Here is an 18,964-nt window from a genome sequence, read left to right on the forward strand (position 1 = left end):
TATAGTCTAGCCTAGCTGATCTCTGTGTAAGGTAAGTAATCCAGCTATTTTTCTTAAATGTTATCAAATTATGTTCTACCTCATTTCATTGTATAAAAAGAATACTTACTTGTATTCTTACAGGTGGCTAGACAGGTGGGTGGCACTGGTACAAAAATAAAAGTTTTTGCTGAACATTATAGTCTGCTCTCTGAAAGTACGCAAACTAACTTTACACCACCCCCTTTAAAGTTAATACACGTTGAGGGCGCCATATCATTTAAAACAATTATCACAATATTACCAATTAACAACAATATCGCGACTAAATCAATAATTTCTTTCTTTTTTATCATTTTAAAATTGATATCTTAAATATTACGTATTGTAAAGCATAATAATTACTTAGTAGCATGTATTAATTGTAAGTTTGCTGTAAAATTCTGAGTATGCATTGCCGATTGTATCGCGCGCTCAGCTAGCTACTAACTACTACTGGTGTAGTATATAGTAGAGGGGGAAAGAGCACCTCTTGGATTTTTATTTTTATTTCCTTCCCAGGTCATTGTTGTGTTTTGCTGAGCTGCTTTGTCTTCTGAGCGAGCTGCCCTTTTTCTTTTGCAGGAGCTAAACAAGCATAAAAGCTAAGGTGATTAAGCGTGTTTTAGTTAAAAATAGGCTAAAAAGGAGAAGATAATATTGTTCAACATGTCCGCGCGAGGCGGTGCAAAGAAACGGTCAGGTAAAAGTATTTCTCGGTCTGCTCGTGCAGGAGTTCTTTTTCCAGTAGGCCGAATGCATCGTTATCTTCGTACGAATACTGTCAAGTACAGGATCGGAATGGGAGCACCGGTGTACTTAGCTGCTGTTATCGAGTACTTAACAGGTTAGTATCGAGCCTAGCTTTATGTTGTTAAAGCTAAGCATAAGACATAAGACGCCAATATAGTTAATTTTGTTAGTTGCATAAAAATAATATTATTATTTAAAATACAGTATTTATTATATGATATAATAAATAAATATAAATAATAATATTGATTTTAACATTCAAAAGGGAAAATTATATATGCACGTATGTATTATGTGTCGGATGCATATTTTCAGGATGGAAATGGAATTCTTTAGATTTAGTTTTATTTAATAGCATATGATTTGATGTTTTTCTTTTTGTTTTTAGCGGAGGTGTTAGAATTGGCAGGGAATGCAGCAAGAGACAATAAGAAGAGTCGAGTTACTCCACGGCATATTCTGTTAGCAATTGCCAACGATGAGGAACTTCATCAGGTATGACATGTCATCAAAATTTGTTCAGCTGGAACACCTCCCCCCCCCCCCCAACTCCCCATCAGATTAGCACTTATATTTTTTAGCCTTGCACCCTGTCCCCAACCTCCCTATTTAAAAATGGATCTTTATATATACACTTTTTGATTGACCAATGTTAGACATGTCTGGGAATTAAATAGCATCAACTCTTGCTTTATATTATATATGTTTTCGTTACCATTATTTCATGTTCATGTTTCTAGCTTTTGAAAAATGTTACAATTGCAAGTGGTGGTGTGATACCTCGTATCCACCCTGAACTTCTACAGAGAGGAAAGCGTGGTTCAAAGAGCAAAATCATTTACGACGGTACAACTCGACCATCCCCAGCTCCTCCGAAAAAATTGAAAATGCCTCCAAAAAAGATGTACGTAAAGAAGGCAGCGGCGGCAGCAGCAGCAGCAGCTGCAAACTCCAAAAGTTCTGCAGGAAACTCAAACGATAAAGGAAAGGCTACCGCAGCTCTAAAGAAGGGTGGTCTGGCTATTTTATCAGAGAAAAGGCTTTTTCTTGGACAAAAGGTAAATTTCACATAAATCTGTATGTTTGTAGTCACCAGTATGATAAAGGAATTGGCTTTGAATATTTATTTTCAAAGGTGGGTATAGAAATGGGACAAGTTGACTTCATTCTGCTTCCTAAAGGATGGAGCATGGACCTGTAGATCCATGGGTGGATTCCATATCCATTGTTTGGTCCCCTCTTCCACATACAGTATCTTCCCTTTTCTTACATGATAGATTCTGAATATTTTACACATTTATAATATATAAAATATCTATTGTTCCTTTCTGTCATGAATGATGAAACAACACATTGACTCTTACGGGTCAAAAACTGTTTTTTTTAAAAGATAAGCAAAGCAAAGCAAACTATAATTTTCAATCAAAATCGCTTCTGAACCTGATTAACTTATCTTTCAGCTAACTGTAATTCAGTCAGACATAGCAAGCATCCCAGTAGATGCAATTGTAAATCCTACTAATGATAGCTTCTACATGGGAGGTCAAGTTGGTAAGTTTTAAAACCATTGAAATAATGGGAATCGAAAAGGGTAAAATGATCAATAAGAACAATAAACTATTCTATTTTATTCCGATCAGCATGTTACTATACATTATACATCTTCTGTTGTTTTATAAACCGTTATAAACAATCATGCACACATACCAAAAGTAATCAAACTTTAAAATAAACATTTTAGTTGTTCTTTTTAGTGGTGCCATCACTAAATAATGAAACTACTTCTTTCCAAAATTAAATAAAAAATCTTGATCTATTTTTTAGGTACTGCCCTTGAAAAAGCTGGTGGAAAAGAATTCATGAATGAAGTTGACAAGTTAAAGGAAAGTCAGAAAACATTAGATACAGCAGGAGGTTTGTTCTATGTAATTATAGTCTAGTATTAACAGGGTAGTAGTATACAAATAATGAATGTTTATGAGTGTAATGGTACAAATAATGGCATGAGATGAATGATGAAAGGTTATATTTCAACGAGGTGATCCCGAGTTGATATTTAACCTTTTATAATTCACCAAATGCCATTATTTGTACCATTACACGAATATAAAACATTCATTATTAACGATTAAACGCTCGTTTAATAGTGCATACTATTGCACGCCATGTGACCCACAATCGTCCAATCAAATGACAGGAATTTATTTAGGTGTTATATAATTCACTAAATAATGATAATATATGAAATAATTATTTTGAATTAATATAAATATATTACTTTAAAAAATAGAGCAATAGTGTCCATCCCATAGTAGGATAACACATTCTTCAAAATATGTCTGTATAAAGAAGTACATATAGGACAAAGGAAATTTAATACAGTAGTAATTTTCTTTTTGGATATCCCTATATAGGGGACACCTGTGAATCAAATGGGTTCAATATGCTATATGTCCAACCCTTATTAAGAAGACATCCCTTTGTTTGGTCTTGAAGGTGTCCCCATAATAGGAGTGATTCTACTGTATTAGTTTAGAAACAACTTCAAATGTACCTCCAACAGAACCTAAACATTTTTTGATGTCACTCTCTCTTTATTCGTTAACAGCTGCTATATGTTTAGGTCACAATTTCCCTGCAAAGTGGGTGATACATTGCAATAGTCCAGTTTGGAGTGGAACCAACAATAGTGTTGCTATACAAAGGCTGGAGAACTGTGTTAAGAATTGTTTGGCTTTAGCAGATGAAAAGAATTTATCAACAATTGCACTACCTTCAGTTGGCAGTGGAAGGTAAGCATGGAAAACTCTCTCAAAACAGTTCATTATATTGACCAAACTGACAAAGACAACGTAATGTATATTCAGTGAATAACAACAAGTTCAATATCATTTGGCCAATGGTTACAACATTTTCAATGGTTATATCAACAGATCTAATTTCGGAGGGAAGGGTAACATAAGCTTACACACATTAGATATGCACTGCCTGAGTATAAACTACATTGAGTTTGAAGTTAACACTAACTGTCTGCCGGCTTTTTTTTTGTACATACAAGCTGGGGACTGGGAAAAGATAGCCGAACTATTTCCTAAATATAACCTAACCCTCTAAAAAATCTCTTTCACTATAAAATAAGATGTGGCTCATGGGATTTGAACCATATACATAGACATGCAAGTCCATAGTTTAATCCACTTGACTACACAGACGGCTCGACAGAAAGCGTTTGCATTAGTGAATTGTAGTTAGATCAATTCTTATGTCACACCTTATGACTAATAAATATTCATGTTTATTTCGTGATGTTTCATGAGGGGTCCCCAACTTATGTATGAAAAAAAAATCGCTGTCTACCTACCAGTATTATGAATGTACTTTAATTGGTCATATTCATTATTTAATAATATCAAATATTTGCTTTATTTCATAGGGGTGGATTCCCCAAACAAGCTGCAGCAGAAACCATCTTAAAGACCATCAGTAATTATTTTGTAAGTAAGATGGCATCATCATTAAAACAGGTTTATTTTGTTTTGTATGACAAGGAGAGTATTGGGGTATATACAAGTGAACTAGCCAAGTTAGAAACAGATTAAACTCATTTTTATATTATATAAATGTTACAATGAATTTGCATTCTTCAGTAAAACAATTAGAAAGCGTTTGTTTCAGGATGGTAGATGAAAGAGATAGTTATTTAGCAGATAGAAGGTAAATTCATGGTCTATTAAATTACTATCTTTTTCATCTACCGTTCAGAAATGAAAGCTTAAAGATGTATTGTCCCCCTGAAAAATATTTTTACAATTTTTTTTTGTTAAATATGTCATTTTAATGTCACATAATAGTTATTGACTTCGACCAAAAATTGGATAAAAAAAAAATTTATTTACCTGAAAAAAATGAAATTTAAAGCAAAAAATGGTCAAATTGGCTGCCAGCCAATGGATTTTTGGTTGAATTTAACCATTTATTATGTTATTTTATAAGTGAAAACATTATTTTTTCCGTTTTTTTTTCTATGGAAGTTATTAACTTTATTAAAACTACAAAACAACCTATTCAAAGTCTGATTTAATTAATCTTCATTTTTCATGTTTTTGGGGGACAATACATCTTTAACACTATCTATTCAGGGAAAGAGTTAAAAAAAGTCAAGTAAACATATTAGTAGAATACAGGGATTTGTTTTACTTTAAACATTAATTCGTTTTATATTTTGAAATATAATTTATAGAAAATTTTCTTAACAGTAATTATCATAGTTTATTGATTTTATGTTTTGTATTTTTGTAGTTATTTTATTTTGCATTTCAATTAGTGAGAATTTTATTTACTTTATAGTTTAATTAGTTACTATATATTTACAGTCTAAATGTGAGGATTTTTGTGAAAAGCATTAAATTAATTATAAGAAATATAAAATATATTATAGGATTAGATGTATGTTTATGTTTGTTCTGGATAAGAGTTATTTAATACTTTTACCGTACCAGTTATTATTTTATTGTGCATCATGTAGAAAGTGTTTTATTTACCTTTAACGGTAAAAAGGCATCGAAGTAAATGAAAACCAATTAATGTGCGTCTACTTGCATGCAATTTATATTACACCATGTGTAGTAGTAAAGAATATTTAAACAAAATGTCTGTTTTCCAATCAGTTTAATTTAGTTGTCCCGATCAATTTAGCCAGATAAATGTATAGCAAGTTAGACCTTTCCAATCATGAGATCAATTTAGCCAGATAAATGTATAGCAAGTTAGACCTTTCCAATCATGAGATCAATTTAGCCAGATAAATGTATAGCAAGTTAGACCTTTCCAACCATGATACTGTAGACAGCACATTGTAACTAAATTGTAGTTTAGGTCAAAGTTCAAAGCAACTTTTAATATGCCAACAACTTATTTTGCCATTTTCTTTTCTTATATATGTAGTAAATGTTTTTTTAGAATTGACACTTGCACTCTATTTGCCAAAATACTGAATTGCCTTTTACCCTTTAAACTTTTTTATTGTAAACACAATGTGATTGTGAAATAAACCATTTTTGTACACACTGAAAAACCTGTGTTGTTAAATTGAAACTCTGCCTACACTATCAAACTAGAAAATATGGTAGTAATATGACATTGTGTCCATATATGGGCACATCACATTTTTTTTCACAAAAATTTTGATAATGTAGACAGAGCTTTAGATACAGTAGCACATTTAAGACATAAACAAAAAATGGGATAGAACATAATTTTTTACTGCTAATGCCATTGTATTAAGGGTAGAAAAAAAGGGGAAGTATATGTTTTAACACTATGGTCCTCCTATTCAGTGAGACATTATTGAGTCCTGAAAGTGTTATTTTAATTACTAGGGATTCTACTGTATTCTCTTAGGCCATTTAAAAACAAATACAACCACCCATCTTATCAACTATCAACAAATATAATTGGCAACGGCCCATAATATATGAATGTTAAATTATTCTGAAACTTGAAATAAATTCATAATAAAAGTGTGTGACAAAATAATTAGAATGTTTTTTTATTCATAAATTATCATCATTGCATGGAAGTAAAGTGGATATTCTGTCTACTTATTTATTGTACTAGCACACAGTGGAATGCAATATTAGGGAGGTTTCGCAACCTTACGAATACGATAACGACAACGGATACGTCACACATTTGTGAAACTTTTGAGCTGATCCCCATATCATAGTCGTAAGCGTATTCGTGTTGACGAATATCACCAGTCATATTCGTAACTACAAAACGAGTATAGTTTTTGATCTATTTTGCACATTTTGCATTTGAATCATGAATGATTCATGATTATAATATAACTATAGATTTATTGAAAGTAATTTACTAAAGTAATTTACTAAAATGCCAGGTCAATTTTGATAAATAGCAGTTTTTAAAGTCCTCACTCACTTTGATGTTACGCTAGGCCTAGGCAGCCAAGCACACCAAGCAACACGTATCTGCGCTTCGCTCAAATTTACCGCAGTCATATTTTGGACGGCGCCCTCAATATTTCGTTGCCATGCGAAACAGATTTTTACTGGCTTACGAAAAACGAATACGTGTGCGTGACGTATCCGTTTTCGTTATCGTATTCGTAAGATTGCGAAACCTCTCTATTGTATCAAATCCAGCTTCCTTCTCAGGCTCAATCCTATACCAGGTTTTTTTTCGCACCAAACTTATAACCAGGTTTGTTGCATCGAATTCGACTCCAAAGTGTTCATCTTTCAGCGTTGCATTGTGTGGAATACAAGCGCAGAGCAAATGTAAGGTTCCACTACATACAAATTAAAACAATTGCACAACTGCAGATATTTATTCTCCTTTAACAGGGGTGGATCCAGGCCTTTTTAAACAGGGGAACATGAATAATCTGTATTAATAATTTAATTCTGGCTGTCAAAAGAGGGAAGCGTGTGCTCTGTTTAATTACAAAATAATATTGCTGGTATTAATTCCCACAGATGGCCGGCAATAAAGCTATGGTCACGACAGCATGTGGGAAAATATGGTTTGCACAGTATGAACATGGATGGCACATGAATTGTAGGATGGCTGCAATCAAATCTTTGCTTTCTCTAAATGTTCTCAATCTATATGTTCATGTACATCACCAACCATTTCTTGGTGCAATCTAGCGACAGCCTGACCACAATGTTGATACATCATATATATTGTAAACAAACTTAAAAATACAATTGAAAACCATAAGATGTAATCAGGTTCCTTTGTTGGTATGCTTGGTAAGGGCCCATCATAATCTTCAGGTAATACATCAACTGACGAATCAGGTTGAAGACCTAAAAATAATATTTAAACACAAATTATTAAACATTTAATGCATTTTTATACCCGAGTATTAATAATATGTAATAAGTAATAAGTACAATAATAGTAGATTGATTTCTTTACCTGTATAATTTTGTATAAAATCTCTAAAATTCTCAAAGGTTCTTGTGTAATTAAATCTCATAACAGGTTTTCCCTTATAAAATAGTAATATATTTGGAACAGCTACTGTTCCATATCTTGTATTTAAACTGAAAAAAAAAGCAACCATGGTTTATTACGAAGAAGAAAGATTATATTTATTACATTATATTTTATTCCTGTCCACTCAGGCAGCGATTGCCTGATATATATCTATTTTGTCCAAGTACCTTCACTTGCACTGATGAAGGGCTAGTGTTGCCCGAAAGCTCTGCTAGCTTTTCTGGCTGTTTTACTTATCGTTTTGATTTAGCTTTTCGCTTTTTTTTTTTGTATCTCCATTGAGATCCAGCCACTGATACCCACAGCATTGTCATTTTTTCAGTAATTTGATCTTAGCCTCTCCTCATTGCAGTTGAAGGTAATAAGAATTGTATAATGACACTGAAAGCTATAATTTATTTATTTATTCAAGATCCAACAGTGTAAAGAAAAACACCAATACAGGATCGCCATAAAATATACATTTGATTTACATAAAAAATAACAAGGAAACAAACAGACTAAAAATATCGATGTAAGGAAACATATGAACTAAACTATTATATGAATGAGCAACCCAACAAAAAATACCGTTTTTACATACATTAACACAAGAAAACTGCACTTTTAAAAGAAAGGGACACGAAAAATGAAATTGAGAGACAAATTTACAATCAAACTTTGAATTTAGGCATTTAAAAAGAAAAATCATGTCGGTTTGTAGTACTTGGCAAGAATTTACTGGTGTTGAGAGAACCAGCTGCTGGGCCGAGGAACTTTATGAATTTAGTATGAATCCGATCGATACTGGTGGCATGTATTTGGGATATTGAGTTGTAGATAACAGAACAGAAGTCCAAGGATGGAGTAATTAATGAGGTATAAAGGGCAAATTTAGCTTACTTGTTAAATTGCATAGTATCAACAGCAAGGACATCTAGCCCTGGAAAGGCACGTCCAATAGCGTTGAGATACGGTGCACTCTCTGCAGAGAACTTGCACCATGGTGCATAGAACATTACGAATGCACACGATGTGTTTGTTGCATTCTTCACACTGACTATATCAAGTAACTTAGTGGTATTCACAATTCTAACAATGGCAGGTGAATCTTCATTTTGCACAATGCATGGATACTTTACTTTTGTTTTGTTTAGCGAGTTGATATCGTTTAATAAATTCTGACTTTGAGAGTTTGATGCATTAATTAACATCTGAAAAAACTCTTGTTGTTTGTTATAGATGGTGACGTTATTTTGTTGTGCTTGAGATTCTACTAATACTTCTGTGTCCACTGCATTTGCATCATTTTTTGTTGCATGACAAGCCAGAACACCTATGCAAAAAAGTGAAATAATGTACTCATCAATACTGTAAACAAATCTATGAAAATATTGTTTAGTACAAAAAGTTACTCATAAAATTAACCATCCAATGTATGTATGTATTGATAATTTTAAATGATAATAATAATAGTACTTATAATTAATAATAATATTACTGTATTATACTACTACATAGATTGAGTAAAATATAAAAAAAAATATAGCCTATACAGTATATGAATTATTTTAAAAACGTTAATAATATAATACAATATGGTAGCATCAAATTGTGCATGGCATTATTATAATATTATTTATATTAGGCCTATTATTTAATACCGGTTATTGAGAGGTCGAAACGACCAGGAAAACCTCTACAGCAGCGAATTACACTCTCTGTCTCTCTACTACTACTGGGCTACTTAGTCTTAGACTTAGAGTAGGCTTAGGACTAGGCCCTAGTCTAGTTCCTTATATATAAGGAACTTATACAGTTACCACAAACAATAAATACAAAAAACGCTGATTTTAATTTCCACTATATTTAATTCAAATATTAAAATACCTTTCAGAAGTAGTATTGACCACAAACTCTGAAGTTGGAAAACAACCATGTTTTTTATTTTGATAATCAAATTTTGAACATGTTGCCCTCTGGAGTTGAGATTAGCATTTTATTAGTCTCCTCCTCCCCAGCAGCGTTGCCTGGAATAAAATTAAATTACAACATGAACATCTTGAAACCAGCAGGAGCTTCTCTCTCTCGTCTCCTCTTATTTAAAATGTAATATTTACAAAAATTATTACATTACTACTATTGCCAAAATTTGTTGAATTTCATTAGAGTACACATACAAGTTTTTGAAAACTTTTTACACATATTCAAAATTGAACAAGACCTGAGAGGTGGGTTAAATTGCAATAATTGTCACGTACAGTAATTACTAATAATATCATCAGTGATATATTTGTTTTGATACACTAATGATGCAAGAGAGACAAAAATCACGGCATTGATGATTGTCTATATTATATGCCATCAAAGGGTAAATGAAATGAAATAAAAATCGAATGATTTGTCACGTGATTTATTCTAGCCAATCAATTAAATCGATGGTTACTATAGAAATAGCGTCCTATGTATAGTTACTACTCCCTCTGCTATATTTATTTTTATGTGTTAAAAAAGGAATGTGTTTTTTGGTTTGTTTTACGCTCAAAAATAAATTTTCCCGATTATTTATTAAGTTGTGTTTCTTGTGATAAGTAAGCTATGGAGGCCGTGGGTACATAAGATTTCATCATGGAGGTATAAAATACCTCCATGGAATAATGGATAGTATTATTACTATTAAATTATCCGTTTTACAATTGTGGGATTATTTGTTTGGATTATTTTCACATGATTTCAGTGCACTGATATTATAAAGACTTCAGTTAGATATTAATCCTTTGGAAATATTCTAATATGAATATCGACTATGTGGTTAGTATGTTCATGGAGGTAATTTATAAAGCATACTACGCCCAGTAGGACTAGAATAAAAGAAAATTTGGGTCATGAATTACTATAAATGTTTTTCTATTGTGAGGATAATGCAGTTACCTTTTGTGGTAGTAATGTATCTTAATATGTATAGTACCAGAATCGAACCATGGAGCTAGTATATGCCCATGATCGAACATAAAAACAAAACAAAAAACATTTCGAACAGCGCCACCGCTTTAGAGGGTGTATGATCAATCAGTTGAACAGCTCTCATTCAAAAATTATTTTGTACTGATCCTCGACTGAAAGCACTGAGCTAGCCACCGGGCCGGTTGTTCCACGTTTCCGTAGAGCACCATATAGTAAGTTTATTCATAAATTATGCGTTGACGTTTTTAATGATGATTTGATAGTTTTATTCTTTTTAACCTGGCGAATTTGAAATAATTATATTTTCATGTCATTAGAGGTTGGATTAATTATTAGGGGCGTGGTATCCTTCTTGTCAGCCGATGATGTGGTCTGATAATCCCACCACTCACATGTTTAGAGTTGATACTTAAGAATAAGATAATCCAAATGCGGTTTATATACCAGGTGCCGCTATTAGTTTATTTAAATTGTTTGAATTGTTTATCAAAATATGTACCCGCCATCCATATACCCCTTACTATACCATATTTCAATACTTCCGTTTTGATGGAGGTCATTGGCATTGCCACCCACCCTGGATTTCCTTTCTATTATGAAGATACTTTACGTAATAGTAGGACTTAATTAGGAAGAATTAATTTATGCATCTGGCCTTTCAAGGAGCACTAAAAAAGAAATTTGGCTTGCATATTAATGTTTAGAATGTATATATTTAACTAATTTAAAAAAAAAAAAATTTTACATACAAATAAATGGATAAACATAATTTAAAATTGTTTTAACCTATTAAACTTACTGCTGGTGTCACAGTTTTCCAGTTTTACCCGTACCACTCTATTGATTGCATTCATTTGGATGTTTACTGAAGAAAATACATGAAAAGACTTTACATACAGCATTAATATTTAACAAACATTACATTTTTTAGGAGACCGATTCAAGATGGTTGTTGAAATCAACAGAACATCTCTTCAGTTCTCAAATGTCTTTGAGTTTGAAAAAGGTTTTGATCATCGGCCGAAGGTCAACTGGTTTGCGGAGAACTGGAGCAAAGCCTTTCTGTATTCGGCCATCTATGTGGTGCTAATATTCGGTGGCAAATTCTTTATGACCAACCGACCCCGGTATGACCTCCGGATGCCGTTGACCATCTGGTCAATGACACTGGCGGTTTTTAGTTGGATGGGAGCAATACGATTATGGGCAGACTACGTATTCTTTGTGAAACAATACGGTTTTAAAGCTTCTATGTGTGACCCTATATTTTACCAAGGCGTAACCGGTTTCTGGTCGTGGTTATTCATCTGCAGTAAACTACCCGAGTTAGGCGATACAATTTTCATCATTCTACGTAAACAGCGTCTGATATTTCTTCACTGGTATCACCACATCACCGTATTACTGTACGCATGGTACAGTTATGCTCATCTTGTTGCACCTGGTCGTTACTTCGTTCTCATGAACTACACCGTGCATGCGCTGATGTACACTTATTACGCATTGAAAGCTTCGAAGATCATGCCAGTGCCAACGTGGGTCAACATAATGATTACGACGCTGCAACTTCTACAAATGATTGTCGGGTGTATTATCAACGGATATGCGTACATGTTCCGGAAACAAGGGGAAGTCTGCTCGACGACCGACATGAATCTGAGAGTTTCATTTCTTATGTATTTTAGTTACTTCCTCCTTTTTGCTCATTTCTTTTATAATACATATATGCTACCAAAAAGCAGTCAATCCATTGAAAAAGACCACTTGAAAAAGCAGTAGATAATCTACATAAAACTAAAATTTAATTTATTAATTCCGTACAATGAAAGAAAACTTGTACAAGTATGCTTTTTTTTAAAAGGAATCATGGTATTTAAAGTGTTGTTTCTCGTATGTAATTGAAAAATTCCATACATAAATTTAAATAAGTAAAATCTTTTAAATATTTCTTGTTATGAAATGAAATAGTTTACTACTGAAATGGTTTGCTACACTTTATCCCACCACTCCTACTGTATGCTTCCTTCCACAATTCTTAAACAATTCTCCAAATATAACATATTGCTAATCAAGTGTAATATTAAACAGTTAATGTGGAAAAACATTAATTCTTAATATAAAGTACAGTATTAATGTTACACTATGATTACTGTACTAATTACAGTAGACTGCTATGTATTTAAGAAAATATAGAATTTGGTAGTATTTACATTTTTTCATCTTCAAATATTGAAAAAAGCTGTAATACTTTAATTACATGTGTTTTTTCTCGTATTCTAAAAGATTCAAAGTTGCATAGAAAATGGACAGAACTTTTGTATATATAATCTCATGTATACTTTTACGTGTGTTAACTAGTATCAGTATAGCCATAATAATGTGTTGTTTTGTAAACTATAGTAATCAATAATATAATAATGTCTACAGTCTACATCCAATAAACCTCAAAACATAATCCACATATTTTAAGAGGCACTATATGTCAACAAATAAGTATTAGTCCTCTCTCCATGACGGTTGTCACATAATGCTTTGTATTATTTTTTATTGTATTTATATGTTTCATATGGACAGTTTGTCTGAAATAAAGTTGAATTGAATTGAATGCTGCTCTGAATGTTTTTACAAAAATGTATTGTATTAATACAAATTTTGTAGATCTAGTGTCTTGTATCAACCAAGTTGTTTGGTATAGGTCTATGGTTTAGTAGTAAAGTAATCTAACAGGATATAAGTAAGTAAAAAGATATATTGAAGTCCTTAGTAAAGTATAAAATGTCCATAAAGTTTAAGCATATTTCTCACAGCAGCTTTTTCAAAATTAATTTAATTTTTTTATTTTCCATAAACAATAAAACCTCATAGCAGCTGTTATAATATCAGTAATAAGCCATAAAAATATATAAAAGCCATCTCAGTTTAATTAATATATAATGCAGCTCATATTTATAGGTTAGTAGATAATGTAGATAGTTATATCAAAGTTCAAGTGTAAAACTCTGCTTAATTAAAATGCAGCTGTATTGTTTTGCTATCTGATGACCTCATCTTATCATTATCTTACCCATCTTCATTGCCATGCAGTTGCATATAATTTGCTACAAATTTACTACAGGAATTATATATGAATACAGAATATAGAGATTATAATTAAAACTACTAGAGTCAACTAGGCATAGCCATTATCATATTCATCTCCACAAGCTGTGATTGTGTTGACCATCTAGTTCTTATAGTACGTCTATGGTAAAACATCCCTCGTTGAGGTACATCTGACTTCAATCTGTATCAATACATTTTGTAATTGAGAATGTTTGTAAATTCAATATGATCGTTCATAAACTTATTCATAAATTCAACGTTAATTCATGGTTGTGTGCATGCAAATTCTTTGTTTTGAAACAATTTTTAAAAACATTATAAAATTGTGACATTCAAGTTAAACTTCAGTATTATATTATTTATACTATGTGTTTACCATGTTTATCCATCAAACAAAATCTATTAAAATGATTTTTACTAAAGAAAACTACTTTACTATTAAATTATCAAGTTTTCTAATTGTTTAATATACGTCGTTTATACCTTTTATATTCATATATATTAATTGCCATTTATATCTTTGTATAATGTTAATTTAACTGAAATTTCTGATGTTATCTGAATATGCAAGTAAAATGGAATGTGCAGGCAGAAAAACCCAAACTTGTCAACCAGACAGGATAATATGGTGAATAAGATTTTAAACTGTGCTTTAAATGTCATATATACATAATACTACCTCCAATTACAGACCATCCATCCAATCACACTGTCTCTAATTAAAGACCATCCAATCACACTGCCTCTAATTAAAGACCATCCAATCACATTGCCTCTAATTAAGGACCATCCAATCACACTGCCTCTAATTATTATTAATCATTTTGGTTTTTAACTAGATGTTGTCTCTACATATTGTTTGTAAAGTTATTTTCATTCATCTAACAATTAAAAATATAATATTGGTTATTTTATTTATACTTGAATACAATGTTAGAATGTTTAATTAAAGGTACACAAGATTTGTTAGATAGATACCAGTTAATTTTTTTTTTAAATATGTAAATCCGTTTTGGTTAAATCTAATGCATACTTAACTTAAACTTCTTTTTTTTTGGAATTTGTACAACTTTTTGCAATGATAGTAATCTTTAAGATTCGGAGTGATTTGAAAATGTTCCAAAAATATATGATTTGTAATTCAAAGAATTATTTCAGTTGGTTGTATTTAATATATAAGTATTAGTTGCATTTGTTTATTGTGAAATGTTGAGCAGGCCTTGATAGCATCGTACACTGTTAACGTTTCGTTGGAAACTTTCTCCTAAATGATGGCCAAACAAAACTTGGCTTGAAGTCGGAAATTATTTCCATAGAAATGTTCTTTGTAATAGCTAGTAATAAACAAAATATACTTAAATTGTTACATTTTCACGAATAATGTGGTTCAGGTGGGATTAAATAAAAAAATTATAAACAAAGTCGAATTGCTTATGTTCTTATTTATGTCTGTTGTTTGTTTTGGCCTACATGACGTTCAACTATTCTATATTATATATTCTATGTAATACAGTATTTATACTGTACTGTGCTAACGTGAGGATCAACTCAAAGTTCATTTATACTTTAGGCCTACTTGTTAGCTTTCACGGAACTGAAGACGTTGCCGTTTTTCTATATCGCAACACGTTTCCTATCGCAACTAGCAGCCCCTTAAAATTGGTCTTCGCGTCTTTGTTTCCCCATGGACCTCACTCTACTTCCCCCCACCCCACTAACTCTTGGTTTTCCTTATTTACTACAGAATGGTGATATACATTGTTGAAATTGTATTTGTATTTTTTGTTTGTGCACGGCCCCAGGGAAGAACAACCATGTGTTGATCTGGGCCTCCGTGGTTAAATGAAGTTGAATTGAATTGAATAATCCACCTTCACCAATGTATAGAGTTATAATTTCATTGGTAGGCTACCGTACGTGAGATAGGATGACCAAAAAACGTTTCTCCGTGGCGTAAGTATGTGAAATTCCCCCACACCTCTTAGAAATTATGCAATACTGTTTGGTTTGATGAGATAATGATTGTTACGTGTGATTGTAGGTTCTAAAGTTCACGTTTGAATATACAGTAATTGTTCCTATTGTAGGCATACGGTCTTTTTTTTTATCATCTCAAGTGGATTATAATTGTAATAAACGGAACTCAAGGGGGCATCATGTCACGTGTTTTTCGTATAGAATGATCAGTTTTGAGTCAAAGGTTGACATCAAATGCGCGACCCTCCGTCATGGCATGATTTGCAGTAATCGCTGTCATTAAAATAATGATATCATGCAGCATATCCATGAGGTGATTTAGGGTGCCACTGCCAAGTATGAAACATAAATGCATGCGATGCTATAAATCATTTTTGTCCTTCGGCAATCCATAAAATATGCTACTGCTTGGATGATTTGAACAGCTATTAGAAAAATATCCAATTTGGTGTAACAGTATCTAGTTGTATCGATCGGATCAATAAAAGTTACCGACACCTTTAGTCTGGACTATCGCCGGGTTTTGTTAAGAAATGATGACGTCACAACGAATATATAACATTACTTAATTCTATTGAAATTAGTAGAATAAATTAATAGTTAATCAGCCTCTTTTATTCATATATTTCTTTAGTAGTAGTTGTTGAATTGACGAAACTTATAATTAGGCTCAAGTAATTATAAATATTTAATTGTACAATACAGTAATTTGAATTTTGCTGATGCATTTTAATATAATATTAGGCCGGGATTGTACAGTACTTATAATAATCTCGTAAGAAACTCATTTGGTACAGACACTGATGTCGATTTATTTTAAATACACACATTAACAAACACGACCTTTGATTAATTAAAGTATACATACAGAAGTATACATCTAATTTCCAAAGGATTGAGTTTATATTGAATCATTAATCATCATTATCATGACAGTTTTGAGTTACACCGAGTGTTGTGGCAGAATGTGACGTCAGGATTTTATCAAGACGTAGCAACATTGACGTCATCAGGATGATTTCGCTTTTCTTGTTCTGACAAATGCGTGGTAGTAGAAGTTACTGAACAAACCAATCATACTAAAAGCGTAAAGTATACTGTAAACACAGAATCCATGAGATCTATATCCGATAGTAGTGTGGAATATGGCTATGACGAACTGCGCAATCTGCAGCTGCGTTATTCGTTTCTTCCACGCCGGTGACTGATTCGAATCATAGGCTGTTATACTATAATAATAATACAACCAGACGTGTACAAATGAGTTTAACGCAAGAAGAAACGCAATGCCAGCATAGGGAGAGTGATGATAAGCAAAGTCACTGAGAAGTACCATAGACGAGTGGTGGTAGACATGAAGAAACGATACCTGGCGACTCTTGTGACGTAGTATCATAAAAACAGTATCTAAAAGTTCGACGTTTTTCATGATCCAGTACACGAGGAATGCGTATTTGAGAACGTCAGTTGAACTGAGTACAAAAATTGAACCGATATCGTACATACCGTAACCATACGCAAGACACGTACCGATGCTTGCTAAGCTACAGAACAAGTTATATACCACCATCATCTGAAAAAGAAGCATTGATGTTAATATAATTGAACTTGATGTCTTTACTTTTTGCAATCGTCATTTCGAGTTACGTAATAAAAACTTCTCCCTCAATCATCCACTCTTCATGACCACATCTCATCCATCAGTATCACCACCATTCTTCGTCTAGATCATTGTATAACAACATTTCCTCTTGACATGAATGTCGTTTTTGGAAAGCAAATAATCACTCCGTACGTACCCATCTTAAGGACATCGGTTCTGTGATTTTTTGGTAAAAGGGTGCCAAGAACACCATAACCAGATAGCCTACCATTACAGGAAAAGACTGAAGTCCGACAAAGAGTTTAACGACGTGCCAAATCATCTAAAGAGATCATAACATAAAATAAAATTAAATATGACAGAGTTAATTTTTCCGCTATTGGCTTTATTCTTTTCCATCTGTTAGCCAAGACTGCGTACTTCTATTCAGGGAGGGACTGTTATATGTCCTGGGGTTGAAGAACATTCTATTACGTCATCAAAAGATGAAAAAAGTTTGCTACTTTGAACTCTTGGCTAGGAAGCAGCAGAACATTTCTGAGAAAACGCAACCTGTGAACCGATATATAGAAAGGGGACTTCCCTATTCCACATACAATAAACTAATGGCATGTGTCCAACGCAGGGAGTACGATACAACCTCGTACACCCAGCCCCTTGACATAGCTGTCTGATAGGCCTAGAATTAATATGGTATTCGATTAATATAGGCGGTATGTGATGATACGGGGAAATCCCTTTCGCTTCACAGGGCACAGGCAGGCAAATGGAATAGAGCACAGGCGTACAAATATTGTTGGCTTTATAAAACGCTACCTAGGCATCTGCACACATCTTATGTTTTCCTCAGAATCTGGCATTTTAGTAAGATTAAAACTGAACCCTTCTTAGTCTTACAGAAAACATTCAATTAGTGTTGGACTGTGGCCGAACCTTGTAAAAAGGAACGTCGTGAAACATATTCAATTAAAATGTTATACCACCTACCTTTTTATTAATTCGCTGATTTTTATTGAATTTTAAGTTGAATACCGTTGCTCAGTTCACCTTTGGTCAAGGGCAAATTAAGTTAAAACCACCATACCGTGACGAATAAGATCCTAATCTGCATTTCCATATTGAATAATTTACCAGGTCAGCTTGCGATCAGGTTGATTATTTCCCCCTTTCGGGTACACTCGGTGCTTTGTACTTTCGTATTCGGTCCGTTCGCCGAACAAAGTTTCACTTTTAACGCCGCATATCGACCGAATAACAATTTATCAATGCAAGCAGTCAAAAATAGGCTTACGTCTCAGTCTGTAGTTTTCATTTATAAGTACCAAAACCATTTTGCACGGCGTACAAATAAACAAGATGTTTTATTTATTGTAAATAAAGTTTCGAAAGTGGAGCTGTAGCTTGGTGGTTAACGTGCTGCCTTCAAACGCTAAGGTCTGGGGTTCAATCCTGACCTAGTGCCAGGGTTGTAACTCACGACTCTTTCAACTCCTCAATAAGCACGATAAAGTATTAAATAGTTTATCCATCCTGTAATTGGCG

The 18,964-nt window shown here is 32.9% G+C and overlaps 4 protein-coding genes across 7 annotated transcripts; 2 read left to right on the top strand and 2 right to left on the bottom strand.

The window, feature by feature from the left end:
• The first annotated feature begins 491 nt into the window (after positions 1–491).
• Positions 492–5,758, top strand: LOC144844125 (core histone macro-H2A.1-like). 2 transcript variants are annotated; one of them, XM_078700863.1, is made up of 8 exons: positions 492–628; positions 752–865; positions 1,160–1,266; positions 1,512–1,829; positions 2,232–2,322; positions 2,596–2,685; positions 3,380–3,563; positions 4,205–5,758. In XM_078700863.1, exons 2-8 carry the CDS (start codon positions 775–777, stop codon positions 4,368–4,370), a joined length of 1,047 nt encoding a protein of 348 aa, XP_078556989.1. In that variant the 5' UTR covers positions 492–628; positions 752–774; the 3' UTR covers positions 4,371–5,758. The 2 variants fall into 2 exon arrangements, with proteins under 2 accessions (XP_078556989.1, XP_078556988.1); XM_078700862.1 differs by having other exon boundaries at positions 492–865.
• Positions 5,759–5,833: 75 nt separating this feature from the next.
• On the bottom strand, positions 5,834–9,742 carry LOC144844126 (thioredoxin domain-containing protein 15-like). The gene is made up of 4 exons (XM_078700864.1): positions 9,667–9,742; positions 8,680–9,112; positions 7,717–7,844; positions 5,834–7,604 (listed from the first exon to the last, which is right to left on the bottom strand). Exons 1-4 carry the CDS (start codon positions 9,713–9,715, stop codon positions 7,393–7,395), a joined length of 822 nt encoding a protein of 273 aa, XP_078556990.1. The 5' UTR covers positions 9,716–9,742; the 3' UTR covers positions 5,834–7,392.
• A 1,148-nt stretch (positions 9,743–10,890) lies between these two features.
• On the top strand, positions 10,891–15,257 carry LOC144844763 (very long chain fatty acid elongase 6-like). Its single transcript, XM_078701819.1, has 2 exons — positions 10,891–10,952; positions 11,672–15,257. Exon 2 carries the CDS (start codon positions 11,686–11,688, stop codon positions 12,517–12,519), a length of 834 nt encoding a protein of 277 aa, XP_078557945.1. The 5' UTR covers positions 10,891–10,952; positions 11,672–11,685; the 3' UTR covers positions 12,520–15,257.
• A 1,226-nt stretch (positions 15,258–16,483) lies between these two features.
• On the bottom strand, positions 16,484–18,519 carry LOC144844748 (very long chain fatty acid elongase 4-like). Of its 3 annotated transcripts, none has more exons than XM_078701795.1 (3): positions 18,410–18,519; positions 17,619–17,744; positions 16,484–17,392 (listed from the first exon to the last, which is right to left on the bottom strand). In XM_078701795.1, exons 2-3 carry the CDS (start codon positions 17,742–17,744, stop codon positions 16,829–16,831), a joined length of 690 nt encoding a protein of 229 aa, XP_078557921.1. In that variant the 5' UTR covers positions 18,410–18,519; the 3' UTR covers positions 16,484–16,828. The 3 variants fall into 3 exon arrangements, with proteins under 3 accessions (XP_078557921.1, XP_078557922.1, XP_078557923.1); XM_078701796.1 differs by lacking the exon at positions 18,410–18,519 and adding an exon at positions 18,239–18,349; XM_078701797.1 differs by lacking the exon at positions 18,410–18,519 and adding an exon at positions 18,019–18,129.
• Positions 18,520–18,964: the final 445 nt, after the last annotated feature.

Source organism: Antedon bifida, chromosome 6, assembly GCF_963402885.1.
Source record: "Antedon bifida chromosome 6, ecAntBifi1.1, whole genome shotgun sequence".
NCBI classification, from domain to species: domain Eukaryota; kingdom Metazoa; phylum Echinodermata; class Crinoidea; order Comatulida; family Antedonidae; genus Antedon; species Antedon bifida.

Excerpts from the sequence above, each read along its gene's own strand:
- LOC144844125 (XM_078700862.1), top strand. The coding sequence starts at position 688 with ATGTCCGCGCGAGGCGGTGCAAAGAAACGGTCAGGTAAAAGTATTTCT. Across the intron at positions 1,830-2,231 it reads GGCTTTTTCTTGGACAAAAG|CTAACTGTAATTCAGTCAGA; the intron begins GTAAATTTCACA and ends CTTATCTTTCAG. Across the intron at positions 3,564-4,204 it reads CCTTCAGTTGGCAGTGGAAG|GGGTGGATTCCCCAAACAAG; the intron begins GTAAGCATGGAA and ends TTTATTTCATAG.
- LOC144844126 (XM_078700864.1), bottom strand. The coding sequence starts at position 9,715 with ATGGTTGTTTTCCAACTTCAGAGTTTGTGGTCAATACTACTTCTGAAA. Across the intron at positions 9,113-9,666 it reads GTCAATACTACTTCTGAAAG|GTGTTCTGGCTTGTCATGCA; the intron begins GTATTTTAATAT and ends TTTTTTGCATAG. Across the intron at positions 7,605-7,716 it reads TTTTATACAAAATTATACAG|GTCTTCAACCTGATTCGTCA; the intron begins GTAAAGAAATCA and ends TATTATTTTTAG.
- LOC144844763 (XM_078701819.1), top strand. The coding sequence starts at position 11,686 with ATGGTTGTTGAAATCAACAGAACATCTCTTCAGTTCTCAAATGTCTTT.
- LOC144844748 (XM_078701795.1), bottom strand. The coding sequence starts at position 17,744 with ATGATTTGGCACGTCGTTAAACTCTTTGTCGGACTTCAGTCTTTTCCT. Across the intron at positions 17,393-17,618 it reads AACCGATGTCCTTAAGATGG|ATGATGGTGGTATATAACTT; the intron begins GTACGTACGGAG and ends CTTCTTTTTCAG.